The sequence below is a fragment of the Scardinius erythrophthalmus genome (genome assembly GCF_964197995.2).
Source record: "Scardinius erythrophthalmus genome assembly, chromosome: 19".
Taxonomy (NCBI): domain Eukaryota; kingdom Metazoa; phylum Chordata; class Actinopteri; order Cypriniformes; family Leuciscidae; genus Scardinius; species Scardinius erythrophthalmus.
In genome coordinates this window covers 7,565,764-7,586,463 of record NC_138239.1, presented here as the reverse complement: position 1 = coordinate 7,586,463, position 20,700 = coordinate 7,565,764, and the positions used below count along the sequence as shown (strand labels likewise).

The window sequence follows — 20,700 nt, the reverse complement described above, 5'->3', positions numbered from 1 at the left end:
AACGTGCAGCTATCCCTGTCTCCTATTAGCTATAAGAAAGAACCATATTAATCTGCACAGAGCCGAAAACAATGTTCTTCCACAAAATGCATGCAATTCTGTTTTTTAACCGATAGAGGGCCAATTTAATCATAGTTTTTATAAATAAAGTTACTTAAAGTTAATTTTGTCCCTCTTAAAACCTCATTTACACCTAGTATTAAGATATGAGGTGATCAAAAGTGGAGAGCTAAACAATAAACCCCAAGACGTTTTCGTAAATATTTCAATTTCACGCTCTTCAAACATAACCATAATTATTAGTGTTCACACATCTGTTATAATATAATGAAATACTTTAAGTGAATATATGGCGTGAAAACATTCTGCCATTATAATTATATATGGCATCAACAGGAGAAGACGATAACCTGTCAATCTCTGACGCCCGGCAACACTTTGATTTAGCGATGATTTAGTTACAAAACCAGAGACGTTCACCCGAATCCGACTCATACCAGGTCAATCGTCAAAGGAGACGCATTTGAGACTCATGTTACAGGTGTACACAGCGATACTTCTCGGCTGACCGAGGCGGACCTCAGTAAATGCTCTCACTTCTACCTGTGTTTGTTGTGAATGTGATGTCCATTGTTTTAGTGAACTGCTGCCCTCTACTGTAAGAAACCCGTAACTGCAGTGTTAGTTCAGTACTTACAGGGGCACTTCACTTATTCCTCCAGAAACTAAATGGAGCAAAACACTATCCAAAATCAGTCTTATTGCATAGCAAATATTAAAATTGTAATCAGACATTTGAAATAATATAAATAATTATTTGAAAAACATTGTTTATTTTTTTAGTATTGGATCTTTTGTGACACTTCAGTCTATACGATTAATTTTGAAGACATGATGGGCACTCACTGAAATGGCATTAACAAGGTGTCATTATGTTACAGACTGGCCTGACCCAAACACAACATTACAACATGACAGAAAATCTAAAACCTTACACATAAACAACAATAAATGTGACTAATAACATTAATCACAGCTCACAAATTCAGATATTATATGAAATAGTTTAAGAGAAACATTAATGCTTGTAAACAACAAAAATCCCCAGGGAATATATATAGCATAGCACTGATGCATGAAACTGTCAGTACTGCAGTCTGACTTTTCATTTATCTGGAGTCGCTGATAGGTCATTTCATACATATGTCAACTCAGGTTTCATATTTCTCCTATGGGATTCACTCTTTGAGAAGATGGACAATATGAATTTTGCAGACTCTTTAGGTTTGAAAGTGGCCGGTACAATGAGATACTCTCCTGGTTCAAGCTTGAAGAATCTCATCACATGTCTTGCATTGATGAAGTTCCCACTACCTTCAATGGGCCGTTTGCGGTAGAAGAACTTGTCCGGGAGCTTCTCATCTTTCATCTAAAGGAGAATTAAATATAAACTTCTATTCAAGCAACCAGTTTATTTAGTAAATATCGTGTAATTTATGCATTTTAAAAGCAAAGTTTTACACTTTTGAGCTTGAATTATATTTTTTACTTGCCTCTGGTGGAATCTGTTGAAGTAGAAAATAGAATAACACACCATTAATAAGTGGAAACCAAAATGACTGTATTTTCTGTGACTCCAATAGAGTTATTTGTTAATACTGACCGCAAAAACATCGAAGCCGATGGCATAGTTAGAAACTTCACTTCTGTTTCTCTTCTCATGGTTCTGCATGAGGGACACCAGTATGTTTTCAGGGCACTGACCACTACATTCCTTATCAAGCTCCTCAATCCTCACCCGAAACTGAGGGTTCTTCCAGAAAGAGTCTACAAGACATCCATTGAATCAGACCTTTGAGGTACATGCAGTAGGTACACATAAACATTCACACACACACACACACACACACACACACACACACACACACACACACACACACACACACACACACCATATGGCCAATATTATGCATAGATACCCAAAAAGCATGTTGCATGCTGTATCTGATATTTCTATTCATGCATGCTAGTATGTAATGCTCTCATTATATGTTTATGAGCTACCTTTATTATTGAGGCAGCCACCGGCTGTAGTCCCATCAACCCAGCTGTCTTTGTAACATGTGGAAGTCCATTTGCATTCAGAGGAACTGTCCAGAAAATCAGGACTGAGGCAGCAAATATCAATATCTTCAAAGTTTTTGGTGAAGTCCTCCATTGACATCCTGCAGTAAAATATGAGTTACTGAAAATATTTGATTCATTAATGCTAGATCTGAAACTGAAATCATATCTGAAACTACAGTTAATGCTCACCAGAACTCCCCGTCATTGGCCAAAGAACGACACCTGGACCGCTCTTTCTCACTCACTTTGTTCCACAACAATGACCTAAAGTTAAGCAAAAGCATATATTAAATATATATTACATGGTGTTATGCTCACTGAGAAATTAGCAGCAGCAAATAAAGAGGAAAAAAAACAGATATACTTTTGAACTGAAAGTACAAGCTTCTGTTATAATTAGTATTTCTCTAAAAGGGTATAGTTGAATTTCCAATGGCACAGAATTAAATAAGATAACAAAAAGTAAAGAAATAAAATTAGCAATTGTACCTGTAATTTTAATATTGTTTAACCATCTTTTTTATATATTATCATACAGATTTCTCTCATTTTAACAGGCTGAAATGTTTTAAAGTGATCAACAGAATTCATCAACTCTTTTTAAAAGTAATTGATGTTTGTCCTTTGTTCCCCACCCAAATGATGACATTTCCCAGAAGATGATGTCACTAAAGAACTGTTTTTTTTTAGGTATATTCTATTACAAAAGACTGACTAGAGGCAACAAAAGCTCATTCATTCAAAATATCCTTCAGTGAATGAGAGTTAGCAGTGACCGTTGAAGTAACTCATGCAAATTAAAAATCAACGGCACTTGAAAACTTCCAGCGATTGTTGTTAGTGTGAACATTCCTTAACAAGACTAGACAAGACTTTAAACTAAAAACAGAAACGTTTTGGCCGTTTATTTACACGACAACAGCGTTTTGGGGGCCTGTGCAAGTTTTTGAAAACGATAATGTTATAATTTCTGTGTAAAGTACAAAAACGCAGATTTGTGAAAACGGTGACATCATGCGCATGTGTATTATGTTCAGTCTATAAGTGTATAGTGTATCTTTACAAAGTGACAGCGCCAATGCACTGGCCTGGCATGAATAATACAGTGCTTTTAATCGTTTTAGCGGATCCGTGTGAATGGTAATACTTTTGACAACATTGTCGTCTGTACGCAAAAAACGCAAAGTAAAAACTAAAATTTTTAGTACATTGTTGTAGTTTAAACGTACCCTAAGATTCAAAAAGGCCTGCACACTCTAACAATGAAGGAAAACTGACAATTGCGAGATAAAACCACTACTTCAATAAAAAAACAGCAAACGTTTTGGTCACATGCAACGTTTCTCAATACCATTGCCTAATAAACAATACTCAGTGCAGGAGCCATCTTAACATAGGAAGCGGCTGGGATGAGAATCAGCACCTCCAAATCCGAGGCCATGGTCCTCAGTCGGAAAAGGGTGGCTTGCCCACTTCAGGTTGGTGGAGAGTTCCTGCCTCAAGTGGAGGAGTTTAAGTATCTTGGGGTTTTGTTCACGAGTGAGGGAAGGATGGAACGGGAGATTGACAGACGGATCGGTGCAGCTTCTGCAGTAATGCGGTCGATGTACCGGTCTGTCGTGGTGAAGAAAGAGCTGAGCCGCAAGGCGAAGCTCTCGATTTACCGGTCAATCTATGTTCCTACTCTCACCTATGGTCATGAGCTTTGGGTCATGACCGAAAGGACAAGATCCCGGATACAGGCGGCCGAAATGAGCTTTCTCCGCAGGGTGGCTGGGCGATCCCTTAGAGATAGGGTGAGAAGCTCGGTCACTCGGGAGGAGCTCAGAGTAGAGTCGCTGCTCCTCCACATCGAGAGGGGTCAGCTGAGGTGGCTCGGGCATCTGTTCCGGAACTTCCTTTTTCTAGATAGAACTTCCTGTTTCGAATGCGCATGCGTCGCGTCTGAGCGCGTTGTTGTCTTTGGAGCTCCATCGATTGATTTATAATTCTTGATTTCTCTTTAAACTCACTTACAACGAACATTTTCTACTTTTCCTCACCTCATAGTTATAACGCGGATTGTTGAGCAGACGCGTCTCAAGCCTTGTGATCCAACGCTGGATACTCTTATAGGTTACGTCCGTGGATCACGGCTGAACGCGTCTTCTCCGCACTCATTTAAGTTACAAACAAACATTTTTCACCTATCGTGCGTCTACTCTACACCCGTACCACTGAAAAGACGGATTATATCCAAGACTTAAGCCATAAATTAGTATTAATATTGATAGCACCACTGGTAGCGTCGTTGCTAACTTAACTTACTGTCCATCTGTTAAAATGGCGAATATATCAAATGTAAGTAGTCTACCTTTTGGTGCAGGTGAGGACACATTTGAGCTGCACGCGGTGCAGTCTGAGCTGGAAGCTGTTGAGAAACAGATCCACGACCTTTTAGTAAGAAAAGCCGAGCTGATAGACCGGCGTTTGGCTCTCGAAACATCGCGCGCCGAGGCACACAAATCAGAGATTAATGTTACTAACCCGCTGACTCCGACCTCGTCTACTCCGTGCGTTCCTCAACATCGGTCCCGAACGTCGAGGTCGCGATCAGCCATGGTCTCGTTCACTCCGGCTCCAACATGCCATCACGAAGCCTGGATTTTTCCGCAGCGGAAGTCGCGAGTCAGGTCTAGACCAAGAAAACTCTCTCCGACCCTCCCGGTTTTCGAGATATCCACACAAAACCGCTTCTCCCCTCTTCGCGAAACAGAACGCGATGCTGTGATCATCGGCGATTCCATCGTTCGACACGTACACGTTACGTTAAATAAAAGTAAGGTGCATAGTCACTGCTTTCCTGGTGCTCGTGTTTCCGAAGTCGCTGCTCACGTTCCCGAGATTCTGAACGAGCGCGTCGGAACCGTTGTCCTGCACGCGGGAGGGGCCGACATCAGACTGCGCCAGACGGAAGTTTTGAAGAAAGACTTCAGGAATCTGATCGATACGGTACGCAGCACATTGCCTGATATAACGATTATTGTGTCAGGACCGCTTCCCACGTACCGACTAGGTCATGAAAAGTTTAGTAGATTATTTGCGCTTAATGAATGGTTAATGTCATGGTGCAATGAGCAGAAACTTCTCTTTGTAAATAATTGGAATCTGTTTTGGGAGCGTCCTAGGCTTTACCGTGCTGATGGCTTACACCCAAACAGATTCGGATCGGATCTTCTGTCAGATAACATCTCCAAAATGTTAAATACCTTTTGACTAGTAAACAAAAGTCCAAATCATAGTCTCTGCTGCACCAATTTAACTGATATAAATAGTGTAGAACATTGCATAGAAACTGTGTCTATTCCTCGTTTAGTGAGATCAAATCATAAATCTACTGCAGGATCTAGAAAAAATCTAATTGTTATTAAACCAGAAAATGTTGCTATTGGTAATCAAAAACAATTTTTAAAGCTAGGTCTTTTAAACATTAGATCACTCACACCTAAGGCAGTTATTGTAAATGAAATAGTCACAGATAATAGCTTCGATGTACTTTGCCTTACTGAAACCTGGCTTAAACCAAATGATTATTTCGGTTTAAATGAGTCTACTCCATCAGGATACTCCTATAAGCACGAGCCCCGTCTGAATGGTCGTGGCGGCGGTGTTGCAACAATCTATAGAGATTTTCTCAATGTTACTCAGAAAACGGGTTATAAGTTTATTTCATTTGAAGTACTTGTACTAAATGTTACGCTCTTAGATGATAGAAAAACATCCCTATTATCTCTAGCCTTGGCTACCGTATATAGACCGCCTGGGCCTTACGCTGATTTCCTAAAAGAGTTTGCAGATTTTCTCTCAGACCTATTAGTTAACTTCGATAAAGCATTAATTGTTGGAGACTTTAATATCCATGTAGATAATCAAAATGATGCGTTAGGGGCTGCGTTTACTGATTTATTAAACTCCTTTGGGGTCAAGCAAAACATTACCGGACCGACTCATCGATTTAATCATACACTCGATTTAATTATATCACATGGAACCGATCCAACCGATATAGATATCATTCCACAAAGTGACGATGTCACTGACCATTACATGGTAACTTGCATATTACGTACTCCTGTAATATATCATGCTGCGCCGCGTTATCGATTAGGCAGAACAATCCTTCCATCCACCATAGATAATTTTTCAAACAGCTTATCGGATCTGTCTCAGCTGCTCAGTGAACCCAAAGAAACAGATGAACTTGAGGAATTAACTATCACTATGAGCACCATTCTCTCTGGATCATTGGATATTGTTGCGCCCATTAGATTAAAAAAGGTCAGAGAGAAAAGTAAAGCACCATGGTACAACAGTACTACGCGTGTTCTAAAGAGAGAAACCCGTAATTTAGAGCGTAAATGGAAACAAACCAACTTAGAGGTCTTTAGAATCGCATGGAAAGACAGTATGTCACGTTATAAAAAGGCCCTAAAAGCGGCCAGGGCTGAGCATCTACGCAAACTAATAGAAAACAACCATAACAATCCTAAGTTCTTATTTAACACCGTGGCGAGACTAACAAATAAACAGATGTCTCCTGAACAAAGTATTCCATTACAGTTTAGTAGTAATGATTTCATGAAGTTCTTCACTGAGAAAATAGAAAACATCAGAACCACAATTGTAAACGTTCAATCCTCAATCGCGCCTTATAATTCAGCCTCAATTATCACGCCGCAAGAACAATTACAGTGCTTTTCAACTATAGAACAAAAAGAGTTAAATAAATTTATCATTTCCTCTAAAACAACAACATGTTTATTAGATCCCATACCAACTAAACTATTGAAAGAAGTGTTACCTGTAGTGGAAGAGCCTCTCCTCAATATTATTAACTCGTCTTTATCTTTAGGTCATGTTCCAAGAACATTTAAATTGGCAGTTATAAAACCTCTCATTAAGAAACCACAATTAGATCCGAATAATCTAGTAAATTATAGACCCATTTCAAATCTACCTTTTATGTCTAAAATACTAGAAAAAGTTGTGTCCGCTCAACTGGGCTCTTTCTTACAAGAAAATGACACCTATGAAAAGTTTCAGTCTGGATTCAGGCCGCATCATAGCACTGAAACTGCGCTCGTTAAAATCACAAATGATTTACTTTTAGCTTCTGACCAAGGCTGTATCTCAATATTAGTTTTACTTGATCTTAGTGCTGCGTTCGATACTATAGATCATACAATACTCTTAGATCGACTACAAAATTATACTGGTGTTCAAGGACAAGCATTAAGCTGGTTTAGATCGTATTTATCTGACCGCTACCATTTTGTTTATTTAAATGGAGAAAAATCTATCATAACTCCAGTAAACTATGGAGTGCCGCAGGGATCTGTGTTAGGCCCTCTATTATTCTCAATATATATGCTGCCACTTGGAAATATTATAAGGAAACATGGAATTCCATTGTTATGCTGATGACACTCAAATCTATATTTCATCACGGCCAGATGAAAACGCTAAATTATCCAAATTGACAGAGTGTGTTAAAGATATAAAAGATTGGATGACGCATAATTTTCTTTTATTAAATCCAGACAAGACAGAGGTACTACTTATCGGTTCAAAAAACCACCCACAAAACCTCTCACAATACAACTTTAACATAGTAGGATGTCCTGTTACTTCATCCTCTACAGTAAAAGACCTGGGTGTTATATTAGACTGCAACCTGTCTTTTGAAAATCATATTTCATATGTTACAAGAACAGCCTTTTTCCACCTTAGAAACATTGCTAAGCTACGTAATATGCTATCAGTTTCTGACGCAGAAAAGTTAGTTCATGCATTCATGACCTCGAGACTAGATTACTGTAATGCGTTATTAGCCGGTTGTCCTGCATCCTTAATAAACAAGCTACAGTTAGTCCAAAATGCCGCCGCTAGAGTTCTAACTAGATCAAGAAAATATGATCATATAACACCGATTTTATCATCCCTACATTGGTTACCTATAAAGTCCCGTATTAATTACAAGGTATTGCTACTGACTTATAAAGCCCTAAACGGCTTAGCTCCAGTCTATTTAACCGATCTTCTATCGCCCTATAATCCATCGCGCTCTTTAAGATCACTAAATTCGAGGCTTTTGGTCATACCTAGGATATCCAGATCCACCAAAGGAGGGAGAGCATTTTCACATTTAGCACCAAAACTCTGGAATAGTCTTCCGGATACTGTTCGTTGCTCAGACTCACTCTCCCAGTTTAAAACTAGATTAAAGACGCATCTCTTCAGCCAGGCATTCATATAATACTTTTAATCCTACAGTTAAATCCGACCTCTAGTTCATAAACGCCAGAGGAGAACTGGCCCCCGACTGAGCCCGGGTTCTCCCAAGGTTTTTTTTTTCTCCATTAGGTCACCTGATGGAGTTTTTCGGTTCCTTGCCACTGTTGCCTTTGGCTTGCTCAGTTGGGGATATTTGGGGATATTTAATTGAATTAATCAATCAACGATACTATTGATCAGCATTACCGAACGTAGACGTTCCACTAGAAACAAACATTGATGTATTGTTCTAATTTATTACTGTGAAGCTGCTTTGATACAACCTGTGTTGTGAAAAGCGCTATATAAATAAACTTGACTTGACTTGACTTGACTTCCCGGGAAGGTGTTCCGGGCACGTCCCACAGGGAGGAGACCCCGTGGAAGACCTAGGACACGCTGGAGAGACTATGTCTCCTGGCTGGCCCGGGAATGCCTCGGTGTCCCCCCGGAAGAGCTGGAGGAAGTGTCTAGGGAGAGGGAAGTCTGGGCATCTCTGCTTAGACTGCTGCCCCCGCGACCCGGCCCCGAATAAGCGGAAGAAGATGGATGGATGGATGGATGGATGGCGTTGCGGCAGCACGCAGACATAGGCGAGACAGCTCACGCGCCTATTGGCTGCCCTGCGGCAACTGCAGCAGCCTATCAAGAGAGGCCCCTCGTGACGTCAGATCCAATGAGGGCACTTCGCGCCCACTGCGTCACGTCCCGCCGAAACGGGCGTGGCTTGGGCCTATAAATATGGCTCGACAGGCTGTGAAATCTGGTTTATCATCGCTGAAGCGAACCAGAGCGTGATGCATGCACGGCAAAGATACGCAGTACTCGTTCCCTCTTCTAGAGAGAACCGAGGTTACGTTAGTAACCGAGTACGTTCTCTTACGAGAGGTCTCTCGTACTGCCTAATATCTTACGCTATGGGGAACACAGTGTAAAACACCGTGCGCGCTGAGATCCAGCCTGCCCCTGCTCGACTCTCCTATAGCGGTCTGCTGAGAGAGAACGAGCGAGGCGAGCCCCGTAGGGCTTGTCATGTCTGTGAGTGAATGTGGGCGCGGGACAACGGGCACATTTACTACACTGAAAACACCGTCTGCTTGGACAGACTGTGTGTGCGTTGGTTTCGTTTTTACAGAAACCATGGGACATGCAGTGTGTAGTGTTTGTGGGCACTGGGACGTGGGCACATTCACTACGTTTAAAGCTAGGGTAGGTAATCCTGTTCAGAAACACTTTTTTTTATACTGGGTGAAATGGTCCTACCATCCTGAGAGTAGTCAATACATTATGTGTTCAGAAAAAGGAATGAAAACAATCAGACCTCTGTAGCAGCTGCAGGACAGTAAAAACTCTGACCAATCACTGCCACTCGGTCCGAGTGTAAAGAACCAATCAGATGCCTTCATGTCTCGTGCCCGCGCCCCACTGCGTGCGCTGCCCTGCGTGCACTCATCACATGTCACCGTTCCCGGAAATATTCAGCTCACTACTCCGAGTAAGCAGGAGTTTGCGGCACAATGGCTGAGAAAATGCAGCAAAAAGTACCAATGCCAGCTTTGCTACTTTGCTAAACTACTTCCTCGGACCATGCCCGCACTCTTGAACGACCTCCTCTGCTTCGCCCTCGACCCCGGAGTGGACCTGTCCTCGAACCGACGATGCGGTACTCGTCACCGGAGTGTAACGTTAGTCCTCATCAGAGTCAATGTTTTCATCATGGAAACTCTTACATGCAAAACACCGTATATGTTATGACTCTTACACGAAATTCACCTTCATCACAGTGTAACTGATGGTAATGGGAAAACGTGTATCAATGCAACCTAGCTTTGCCTTATAAATATAGCTTGTTACCTATTAGCCTAAATATAGCTTGTTACCGAATCAAACAAAATATATTTTAAACTTTACCAGTATCGATATGCTAGCTTGATAGTGAGTACTAAAAGCCATCATATTTGTTTAAATTCATAGTGATAAAGTTAGGTATTTTATTACATGTGATTCTGACATGATGTCACTGCATGCACTGCGCTCCTTCCTCTCCACTCGTCTCAGGTAAATAAATGCGTCTTCCTGAGCCTGAGCGTTTGGCGTCGTGCGTTCATGTGTTTTGGGGGCTTGGCTTTAGAAGGAGCCCAGAAGGGAGGGGGTGGAGTGAATGGAAATAATGAGCTGTGTTTACAACAGTCGTGAGAGGTCTACAGACACTCGATTTTTATACTCTCTTTTTCAGAGTACTTACATTTTAATTATGTATTGGTATATAAAGACAGTTGAAACAAATTTGGAATGTTTTTTTTTTTAGAAAAATCTTACCTACCCTAGCTTTAATGCACAATCGACATGGGTCGATTTTATGTGTGCGAGCCCTGTGTGGTGGGCTGTGCTTGTGTGTAGGAATGAGCACTGGGCTGTGGGCATTTTTACTACACTCATAACACCATTGCCGTGGCCGGAATACCAGAAAATACACTCTTTCTGAGATTTATCTGGGTCGCCGTGAGAACGGCGTTTGCGTGCAGGCAAGCGGGTTGAAGAACCAGCTTGTTTTCTGTTAAATACACTGGGACAATCACATTTACTGGAACTGAACGAGCGAGAAGTTTTGGTGGAAGTCTGGCCGCAGCGGGACTTGAACACCATCGTCTTCCTAGGCAGGCTAGGAAGACTTTGAGGCCTTGGGCTTTACCTCAATCTTCGGCCGGGGCCCACGCGGAGGGGGGCGGCGGCCGGCAGAGCGAGAGCGCGGTCTCAGCTCCCGGGCCTGTCGGCGCTGCGAAGCTGGCGGGTTCTGCGGCTGGGAGCTTCGAGCAGACGGCTGCTTAGAGCGACCTGCTGCGGAGCTGGAGCACTTAGGCAGAAAATGCTTCATGGCCTGTGACGTTTTCTGCACCTCAGCGAATCTATCCGCGAAATCCTTGACGGATGATCCAAAGAGGCCGGCAGAGGAGACAGGGGCGTCAAGGAACGCAGTGCGCTCCAAGTCCGACATCTCAGATAGCGTTAGCCACAGATGTCTCTCAGCTACAGTGAGAGAGGCCATGCTCTGCCCTATGGCCTGTGCAGCGGACTTAGTGGCGCGAAGGGCAAGATCCGTCGCGCTCCTCAGATCCGGCACACTGATAGCCTCCGGTCCTTCCTCATCCAACTTACGGAGAAGGTTGGCCTGGAAGATTTGGAAGATGGCCATGGAATGCAGCGCTGGCACAGCCTGCCCGGCGGCGGTGTAAGCGCGACCGTGCATAGCTGAAGTCGTGCGGCAGGCTTTAGACGGTAGCGCCGTCTTAGCACGCCGTCCAGCAGAGGGCGGGCAAAGATGGGCCACTACGGCTTCTTCCACGGGGGGAAGAGAATGGTACCCCTTGTCTTTAGCACCGTCCACCTGGGAGAATGCCGTTGAGACAGAGGAACGCATTCTGGCTGAGAAGGGAGCTTTCCAAGACTTCGCGACTTCATGAAGCTCAGGAAGAAAGGGCGCAGGTCTTGAAGACGGCGAAGTGCGGTCTCGCTGTAGAAAGCAACCATCCAGTCGGTTGTGTGCAGGCTCCTCGGGCGCAGACCACTAGAGGCCGAGGCTTGAAACGGCCTGCTCGAGCAGACTCATGAGCTCTGCCTCAATGCTCGCTCTTTTTCCAGGCGGCTGGGGAACAGAGGGGGCGAGATCCGCAGAGCTTGACCAATCCTCACTGCCCGACGCCAAGAGAGAGCAGGTATCATCCTCCACACACACGGCTTCTTCGTTATCATCCATGACGGAAGCGGCGGCGGACGGCGGCCGCTGTCCGGCAGGAAGGGACTCGGGTGAAGCAGGCGGCGAAGCTGGCGGGCGAACCGGCGAGCTTCCGCGGGTTGGAGGAGGTTCCGGGACCTGTTGAGCACGGCGCTTTTTACGGCACGGCACCGCAGTGGGCGGAGGTGCAGACTCGGTGAAAGATGCCAGGCGAGTCCTCAGAGTCACCATGGGCATCCGCTCGCAGTGAGGGCAGCGGCCGTCAGCGAGCGCGAGAGGTACGTGATCCTCACCCAGGCAGGAAACGCAGATGACATGGCGGTCCCCGTCGCTGAGTGGGGCTCGGCACGAGCCACAGCAGGAACAAGACATCTTAAAAAAGACGCTCAGCTCTTTTAGAGAGGGAGTGTGAGTCGCGGCGGCGGACACACACTAGCAGAGAGTAAAAGGATATAGACGCCGGATAGCGTAGCAGGAACGGTGACTGAAGGCGGCGAGTTGTGGGCCAGCGGCTTCAGATGGAAGGGCTCGTCCCGCAGAAGGCTTTTTCAGACGGTGCGGCTTCTTCCTCTCGGGATCCAGCGATGTGTGAGCTTCGCATGAAGAGATGAAAAATCAGATTTCACAGCCTGTCGAGCCATATTTATAGGCCCAAGCCACGCCCGTTTCGGCGGGACGTGACCCACGAGGGGCCTCTCTCGATAGGCTGCTGCAGTTGCCACAGGGCAGCCAATAGCTGTCTCGCCTATGTCTGCGTGCTGCCGCAACACGTTTTACATTATTACAAAATTAAGGATAATTTTTTGGCTTCAATATCTTGCGGAAAAGAGGTTTTCCCCAAAGCGTAAGATATTACGCTGTACGAGAGACCTCTCGTAAGAGAACTTAATACAACACTAAAACCTCATTAAGACTTTTTATTTATTTATTTATTTATACTTAATATAATAGTCATGAATCATCTAGTGGTACAAACAAATAGTGACGCTTGATCAGTGTTGTGATTAGTGAACCTATAATTTCATTTGACTCTTACTTGTCACTCCAGTCACCGGTCCACTCGCCTTTTCCCCAAGGGTTCAACACTCTCACAAGCTGAACTGGTTTTTCTCGGCATGTTACCTGTAGAATACAACATGACATGACACTTTAAATGCATAAATACAGAATATGCCATTTGCCATTTCACCAGGGATATTGTGAAATAACCTGTTTACCTCAGGACTGAAGTGACTGAACACAATGCTTTGAGTCACATAAAGTACAAAACATTATTTCAAGAAACTTCTCTTGCAAAATCACAGGCTTGACGTAAGAGGAACACAGGAATGAATGCAAGCTAAACAAAGGACATACCAAAGTGTGGAGCTCATATGCTGAATACATCTGAATGCAATTAGTAAATAAATACTGGTGTACACAATAACAAAAATTTTTAAATGAGAACAAAGCAAGTATTATTGTAGTTCAGGGGTGCCCAATCCTGTTCCTATAGTATAGATCAAACCTGCAGAGTTCAGATCTAACCCTGATCTAACACACCCATCTGTAATTATCAAACGCTCCTGAAGATCTACAATTTGGTTATGTTGTGTTTGATCAGGGTTGGAGCTGAACTTTGCAGGAAGACAGATCTCCAGGAACAGGATTTGGCACCCCTGTAGTAGTTAAACACTTGTCTTTCTATAAAAATCAACCTAAGGCTTATTTAACATTTTCCCAAGTGGTTACATGTGAAGACAGGTCCCAGAACAGAGCCTCGAGGGCACTACTCAGCAATTCATCACAAAGTTAAAGTGCAGGAGGTTTTAAAATCTATCTATCTATCTATCTATCTATCTATCTATCTATCTATCTATCTATCTATCTATCTATCTATCTATCTATCTATCTATCTATCTATCTATCTATCTATCTATCTATCTATCTATAAGTCTGTATGTCTGTCTGTCTGTCCCCCTAATCTGATGGCACTGTAATCTGACATTTGATTCTGTGCAGACTTACCTTGTAAACCCCCGTCACTGTATATGCATGGCCTTGAACAATGCCATTGGGTAATACTGTGTTTGCAGATGTTTTCTGATATGGTATGAAAAAAAGACATTGAATCAATAATGCTGCTCTTTGAAATATGTATCAGGAAATAGGAAAAGATTGCTTTTTGTACGGCCAATGCTCTACATTGTTCCCTTACATTTTAGAAATGTTCACTATAGTAATTTGTATTTAATTGAACATTGAAATCTTTAATGCAAAATACTTCAGTGACAGTGTTTTAGATGGATATGGTGATAACATATGTCACTGTAATGAAAGGACAAGCCTGAGGTCACCGCTTACCCCCAGAAAGGTGCCACAGGCCATCAGAGCCTTTGCTTTTGCTGCTCGGTTCATCAGGCTCCACAAATCAATAGAAGTTTTTGCTGTTTCAAAGTGCACGTGGATGCCACCAGTGAAGTCCAATAGAGCCTCAGATACAAGACCAGCGTGCATGTCAGCATAGGAGCCGCACACCCTGTAAAAGTCATTCTACATTTCAATATACAGTGGACCAACAAGCATTTAATGATTGATTCTGTGGGATTACTCAAATTGTTGATGATTAAAATAGACCAGGGGTGTCCAATCCTGCTCCTGGAGGGCCAGTGTCCTGCAGAGTTCAGCTCAAACCCCAGTTAAACACACCTGAACCAGCTGATCAAGGTCTTACTAGGCTTACTAGCAACTTCCAGGCAGGGGTGTTGAGGCAAGCTGGAGCTAAACTCTGCAGGACAGTGGCCCTCCAGGACCGGGTTTGGACTGTTATCATTGTGACAATGTCCAATACTTCTATCTGTAAGGCAACTTCAGAACCAAGGTGCATACACAACATAAAAAGGGCCAACATCTCTTGTAATTATGGTTAAATAATATTTGGTAGCACTTTATTTACAGTCTTGTTCCCCATGTATATATCATATGTACTTATTATAGCAATTACAATAACAGGGTAATAACTAGGTACTAACCCTGAACCTCCCTCTAAACTTAACCTTTACCCATGTAGTTACCTTATATTACCAGTGCTGTCTTGGGTATGTTCAATAAACAAACATGCTTTTATACTATGAAAGAAGAATCATTTTAAGAATAAACCTACTTGGCATAAGCTTTCTCCAGCAAGGCAGGCCAAAACTCATTAGATGTGTTTGAATGAACAAAAATGAGCTTGCCATCGATTGTTGGCAGTTTGTCATCAATGACAACGTCAATCCATTTCCCAAACCTCCAGAACTATATGAATAAAGCAGAAGGCTTAAGGACTGATCATTTGATTTCATAAGTTATTTTGAAAAAGAACAAAGAACTCACTCTAAAGTGAAATATCCCTGTATAATCTTCACCAAATGACTGGCCAACTGGCATGACCTGGTCCATGACATCCTCCTGAAAGGTTAAAGCTCCAACTGAAGCAAGAAACCAGCAGTCTCCTAAGGTAAAAGCACAAACATTAGCAAAAATAGATCTTTCATTGAGTTAACAAAAGGCATTCTGGTCTATATGGAGTGATGCTATTTACTGCATACAGTATCATTCAAAACCAACACCTACTGGGGTATGTAGATATAAACATACCTAAATAAGATCCTTGGGAATAGTCAAACCTGGAAACCCCCTTAACAATGAGTTGAGGGTCTGCCACTATTTTCTAAAGAGAGAGATTAATTGAATTAATACATTATACAATGAAATTTGCCCTATGGATTTGGGAACAACAGAAGACATTTAGACTTGTATATTGTATTTTGAATCTGCTTTCAAGACACTTAAAGGCACAGTACGCCTCTAGAGTTTTCTTTTTCAAAACAATAACAAAGGAGGAGCTTGATGATGCCGTGACTGAACGTGGAATCCTGGGAGTTGTCTTCTTCACCTCCACAGCCAATGGAAAGCAATCCGGGGGTCTAATGATTGAGCTAATGTGTTCATTTTATTAACGTTACTGTGGTATGAAGCAGGGCGGGGCCGAGAGCCGTGGGATATTTTACTTTGCTGTTTTTGTTGAAGTTACATTTAAAGTTCACCTCCTTTCCTGATCTTAAACTTTGTTACAGTTATGTCTGATCACTTAAATTCCCCTCTTTTTATTTCATTCTAATAAAACAGCCGCAAGTGCTGAATTACTTCTCATACAGGTCACTTTATCTGATAAATTTAAATTGTGGGGTAACATAGCGCTGTTTTACAATCTTACTAAAATACATTTGAGTGTGTTGAAAGTTATTTTAACGTTATTCTGTGCGTTTGCTCGGTGACTGGTATGCGACACTTGTTGCACATTGCAGTAACTTAGATCGATATTAGAATATCATATTATTAAAAGCTGGGTGACTTGTGTTGCTAAATGGCATGCACTTAATTTTAAAATATTTTGTATGGTGGAGAAAATGCTGTACTGTTACTACAAGCTCTTTTTGATTATGCCATGTTAGCCATTTGACAAAATAGCATTGTCTCTGAGGCATGGTACAAACATGTTACTCGCGGTAAATCAAGAAAACAAGTGATTCAAGCAATAAGAATAACCGTGTTGAACTATATAACAATGATTAGTTTTCTGTCGATAAAAGTATCCAAACAGTTGCTCACCTATCTAATAAAACACATAATATATTAAAGCATAATAATTATTAAACACATAACATAATATACATATTATAAACAATATATTAAAGCGTCTATACTGGTAACATGGATATGTCATTGACAGACGACACAATGACACAGGCCGTTTCACTGGTTAAAATACCTGATTTCTTTGGATTTAAACATTGTTGGAAACATTTGGGATCTTGCAAGTACACATCAACAATATATATAACATTGTTTGAGTGTTTTTTGGGCATTTTAATCCAAAATTCATACATACTGTGCCTTTAAGATACCTTGCCACAATTGTAAATAAATCATATGTTGGGAAATGCTACAGATAAACCTGTTTTTACAAGCCCTAAGAGACATTTAGCAACAATTGATGATGGTAATATTCAAGTTCTTTTAGATCCGTTCAAACAATAATGTCTATATACTCTTCTTGAAAGTTTCTGAAGGTCTGGAGATGGAAAGTCAATACAGGTAACTTACTGATGGCCTCAACCATTTGATTTGTTTCATATCCAATCCAAGTTTCTTCTTTGGGTCAATGGAGCTGCTGTCTGAAGGGAACTTCTCATCAACATATCTCCTTTTATTGGTGAAGCAGCTCTTCTTCAACTCCTGGTAGTCCTGATCCAAGAATTTCAAAGGGACGTCAAGAGTGCCCGTTTTGTCTCTTGTGGGCTGTTCATCCCTGGGTACTCTGTTCACACGAGGTGGTGGCATTTTTACAGCTGTAAAAGTCAGATTTTTAGGATAAAATATAAAGAAAAACAGATAAAAGTGTCACATCTGGCATTGTTTACTGGTGAGATGACACAACACTGTGCTATAATATGTTTTGTTTCCAAAGACCTATAAGAGATAAGATACTCTAGGCTTGTTAGACCTGTTTGGGAGAGAAATGTTGTCCCTTTGAAAGACACATCTTGATAGCTTTTAAGAGACTTACAATATAATTAGAGATTAAACTCAGTTTTTAAGATAGAAATGATATACTTCACCTTCAAAGATAACAACTCACCTAATTGAGCAGTTTTCTCTTACTAGGTTTGACCGATTCTCTTTGTTCTGCCCTAGGCTCAGGAATTCCGCGCTCAGACCGAATGATGTTTTCAGGAAGGGTGTAGAGCAGTGTGTAGGTTTTGTTTTGCTCAGGGACACTATTGCGTAAGGTCCTCCCACCTGTGCAGTTGCATAACAATTTCACCATATATAGTCTTAACTCTAAAAAAAATATTATGCAAATGAACACGGAAAGCGCTCAAGAACTTCAAATGTCTTTTTAAGTTTGTTGCTAAGCCAATTAATGTTTTGACGGAAAGGTTAGTGTGTTAGATTGGTTGATAAGACCACAAAGGGACACACAGTAATGACCATAATTATGAACAGTAAATAAGAACATTGTGGCATCGGTCTAACAACAAACTACATAAAACTTAGACTTCATCTATAGAAATACACCTAATTTTAGACAGTAACATTCCAATCTTTTTTTCTTTTTTTGAGGTGGGGCAATTATAAATCAGAAGAATAGAATACTTATTGTTGTGTCCTGCTGTAAAAGCCAAGTAAAGCCCTTATCCATTTAGCTTTTTCTGACATGATCATTTCATTCTAAAAGAACAATGAATCAATACTATTAGTCATATAACTGAAACTTTGTCTGAATTACTTTGATGTGGAACATAATAGAAAAATAATTCTACAAGCAATACAATAGAATATTGAAACTTTTAGAGGAACCACTTAAAACATTTTTATTCAATTAGAGCTAAAAGTCCAGGAAAACATGAACCTTTATTAGTTTTGATATATATTTTTAAAATTCTGACAAATTCTGATTAATATCAGAAAATGTAAAAAAATCATGATTCATGTAAAAAATAAAATAAAAATCTTGCATCACAATAAGTGTATTGTGATTGTCAAAACATTTTAGTAACTACACAGAATTTTAGGTTCTCTTACGAGAGGTTCTCTCGAATTGCGCTACGGGTAAAGTCATCTTTTCTCGAAAAATGAATGAAGCCATCACAGCCCGCCAAAATGGGAGTGGCTTAGCGTATATAAGGAAGGGCTCGGAGGCTGCTAACCTGATTTTCGTCAGTCTCTGAAGCTCTTCGCATCGCTGGACTCTGAGGGAAGCCGCCGTCGAAGCAAGCGACAAGCAAGCTGAGGAAAGCGTCTGAGGAAGCCGGTCGTCTTCGCCGCCTTCAGCCATCCGTGCCTGCTTCGCTATCCGGTGACAGTATCCTTTTGCTGTGCTTCTGTTGTGTGCTCGCCGCCGCGACACACATTTCCTAAAAGAGCGCGAGGCGTTTGTTGCAAAATGCCTTGCATTTCCTGTGGCTCTTGCCGAGCACCGCTCAGCGACAGAGACCGCCACGTGATCTGCGGTCTCTGCCTGGGACGAGACCACGCAGCCCTCGCTCTGTCTTCGGGCGGCTGCGAGTTTTGCGAAGAACTGCCGATGTCGACCCTGTGGGCTCGACTCTCCTTGTTCGACGCCGAAGTTGTCACTCCGCCTGTCTCTGCTGGGCCGCACAAAAAGAAACGCCGCTCACAGAGACAACCGGAGCCCGATGTGCCAGCCATGCGCTCGCTGGAACCCTTCTCGCGAGCCTTGCTCTCTCCTTCTCCGCCCCCCTTTCCCGACGCGCAGCGGCCGGCTCCCGCCCGCACTGCCATCGCCTCAGGGGATGAAGCGGACGAAGATGCCATCGGCGACAGCTGCTCTCTCCTGGCCTCGGACAGTGAAGAGTGGTCCGGATCACACCGCTCCACCTCCTCTTCGACTCAGGAATCTGGCTGGGCCTGCGCCAGTGTGGACGCCGAGCTTCTCCGCCTCCTCACCTGGCTGTCGACCAACTAGGCCTCCCTTTCTGCCTGAGCTCCACGCCAAGCTCTCAAAGTCGTGGAACGCTCCTTTCTCCGCGAGACTCCGCTCTCCAGTCTCCTCGACTCTCTCGCAAGTGGACGGAGCCGCCGAGAAGGGATATAACCAGATCCCCCCGGTTGAAGAGGCGGTCGCAGCGCACCTTTGCCCGCCATCCGCTAGATGGCGCTCAAAGTCTGACCTCCCGTCCAAGGCCTGCAGAACCACGTCAGCACTTGTCGGCCGCGCTTTCGCCACCGCCGGCCAGGCTGCTTCCGCCCTGCATTCAATGGCAGTTCTCCAGATCCTCCAGGCTGATCTCCTCTGCGAATTGGACGAGAAAGGCCCGGACCACATTGCCTTGACGGATTTGCGCAGCATGACGGACCTCTGAGCGGTCCGTGTTCCTCAACGCCCCGCTCTCCCCCACCGGCCTCTTCGGCCCAGCGGTAAGCAGGATTGTGGATCGTTTTTCGGAGGTACAGAAGGCATCGCAGGCTATGAATCTCTTCCTGCCCCGCCGCTCGAGCTCAGCTGCAGGCCACTCTCAAGCCCAGCCTCCTGCACGCAGCTCCACGCAGCGCTCGTCTCAGCCTCCGCCTTCGCAGCGACGACAGGGCGGGCGCCCTAGGTCGCGCTCATCCAGCCGTCACAGACCGCCTCCCCCCCGGGGACCCCGGCCCAAGTTCGCACTGAAGCTTGAGCCCGCAAAGTCCTCCTAGCGGGCGCAAGGAGGAAAAGACGGTCGATTCAGTACCCACACCTACCCATTGCCCGCTCTGTTACACAGTTATCCCAGGAGTCAGATCCTTTAAAGCTCCCAAACACTGGGCGTGTTGTGAACGTAAGCCTCGTGCCCGCTCACGAGCACTCACACTTACTGATAAACACATTACCCCTGACGCCGCTCTCGCGTCACGAGTTTCTCGCCACAAAATGTTCTCCGTCCCAAGTGACCAAGTCATTGAGTGCTGCCCAGTCAGTTACCGCTATCAGTGAGCCCCCGTATTCA

The 20,700-nt window shown here is 43.3% G+C and overlaps 1 protein-coding gene across 1 annotated transcript; it reads right to left on the bottom strand.

Moving 5' to 3' along the window:
* Positions 1-852: 852 nt before the first annotated feature.
* On the bottom strand, positions 853-17,937 carry LOC308679732 (calpain-1 catalytic subunit-like). The gene is made up of 13 exons (XM_081347379.1): positions 17,835-17,937; positions 17,300-17,544; positions 15,791-15,863; positions 15,527-15,645; positions 15,315-15,448; positions 14,516-14,690; positions 14,180-14,254; positions 13,209-13,294; positions 2,317-2,391; positions 2,065-2,225; positions 1,664-1,827; positions 1,554-1,565; positions 853-1,429 (listed from the first exon to the last, which is right to left on the bottom strand). The coding sequence occupies exons 2-13, from the start codon at positions 17,534-17,536 to the stop codon at positions 1,196-1,198; spliced, it is 1,545 nt and encodes a 514-aa protein (XP_081203505.1). The 5' UTR covers positions 17,537-17,544; positions 17,835-17,937; the 3' UTR covers positions 853-1,195.
* Positions 17,938-20,700: the final 2,763 nt, after the last annotated feature.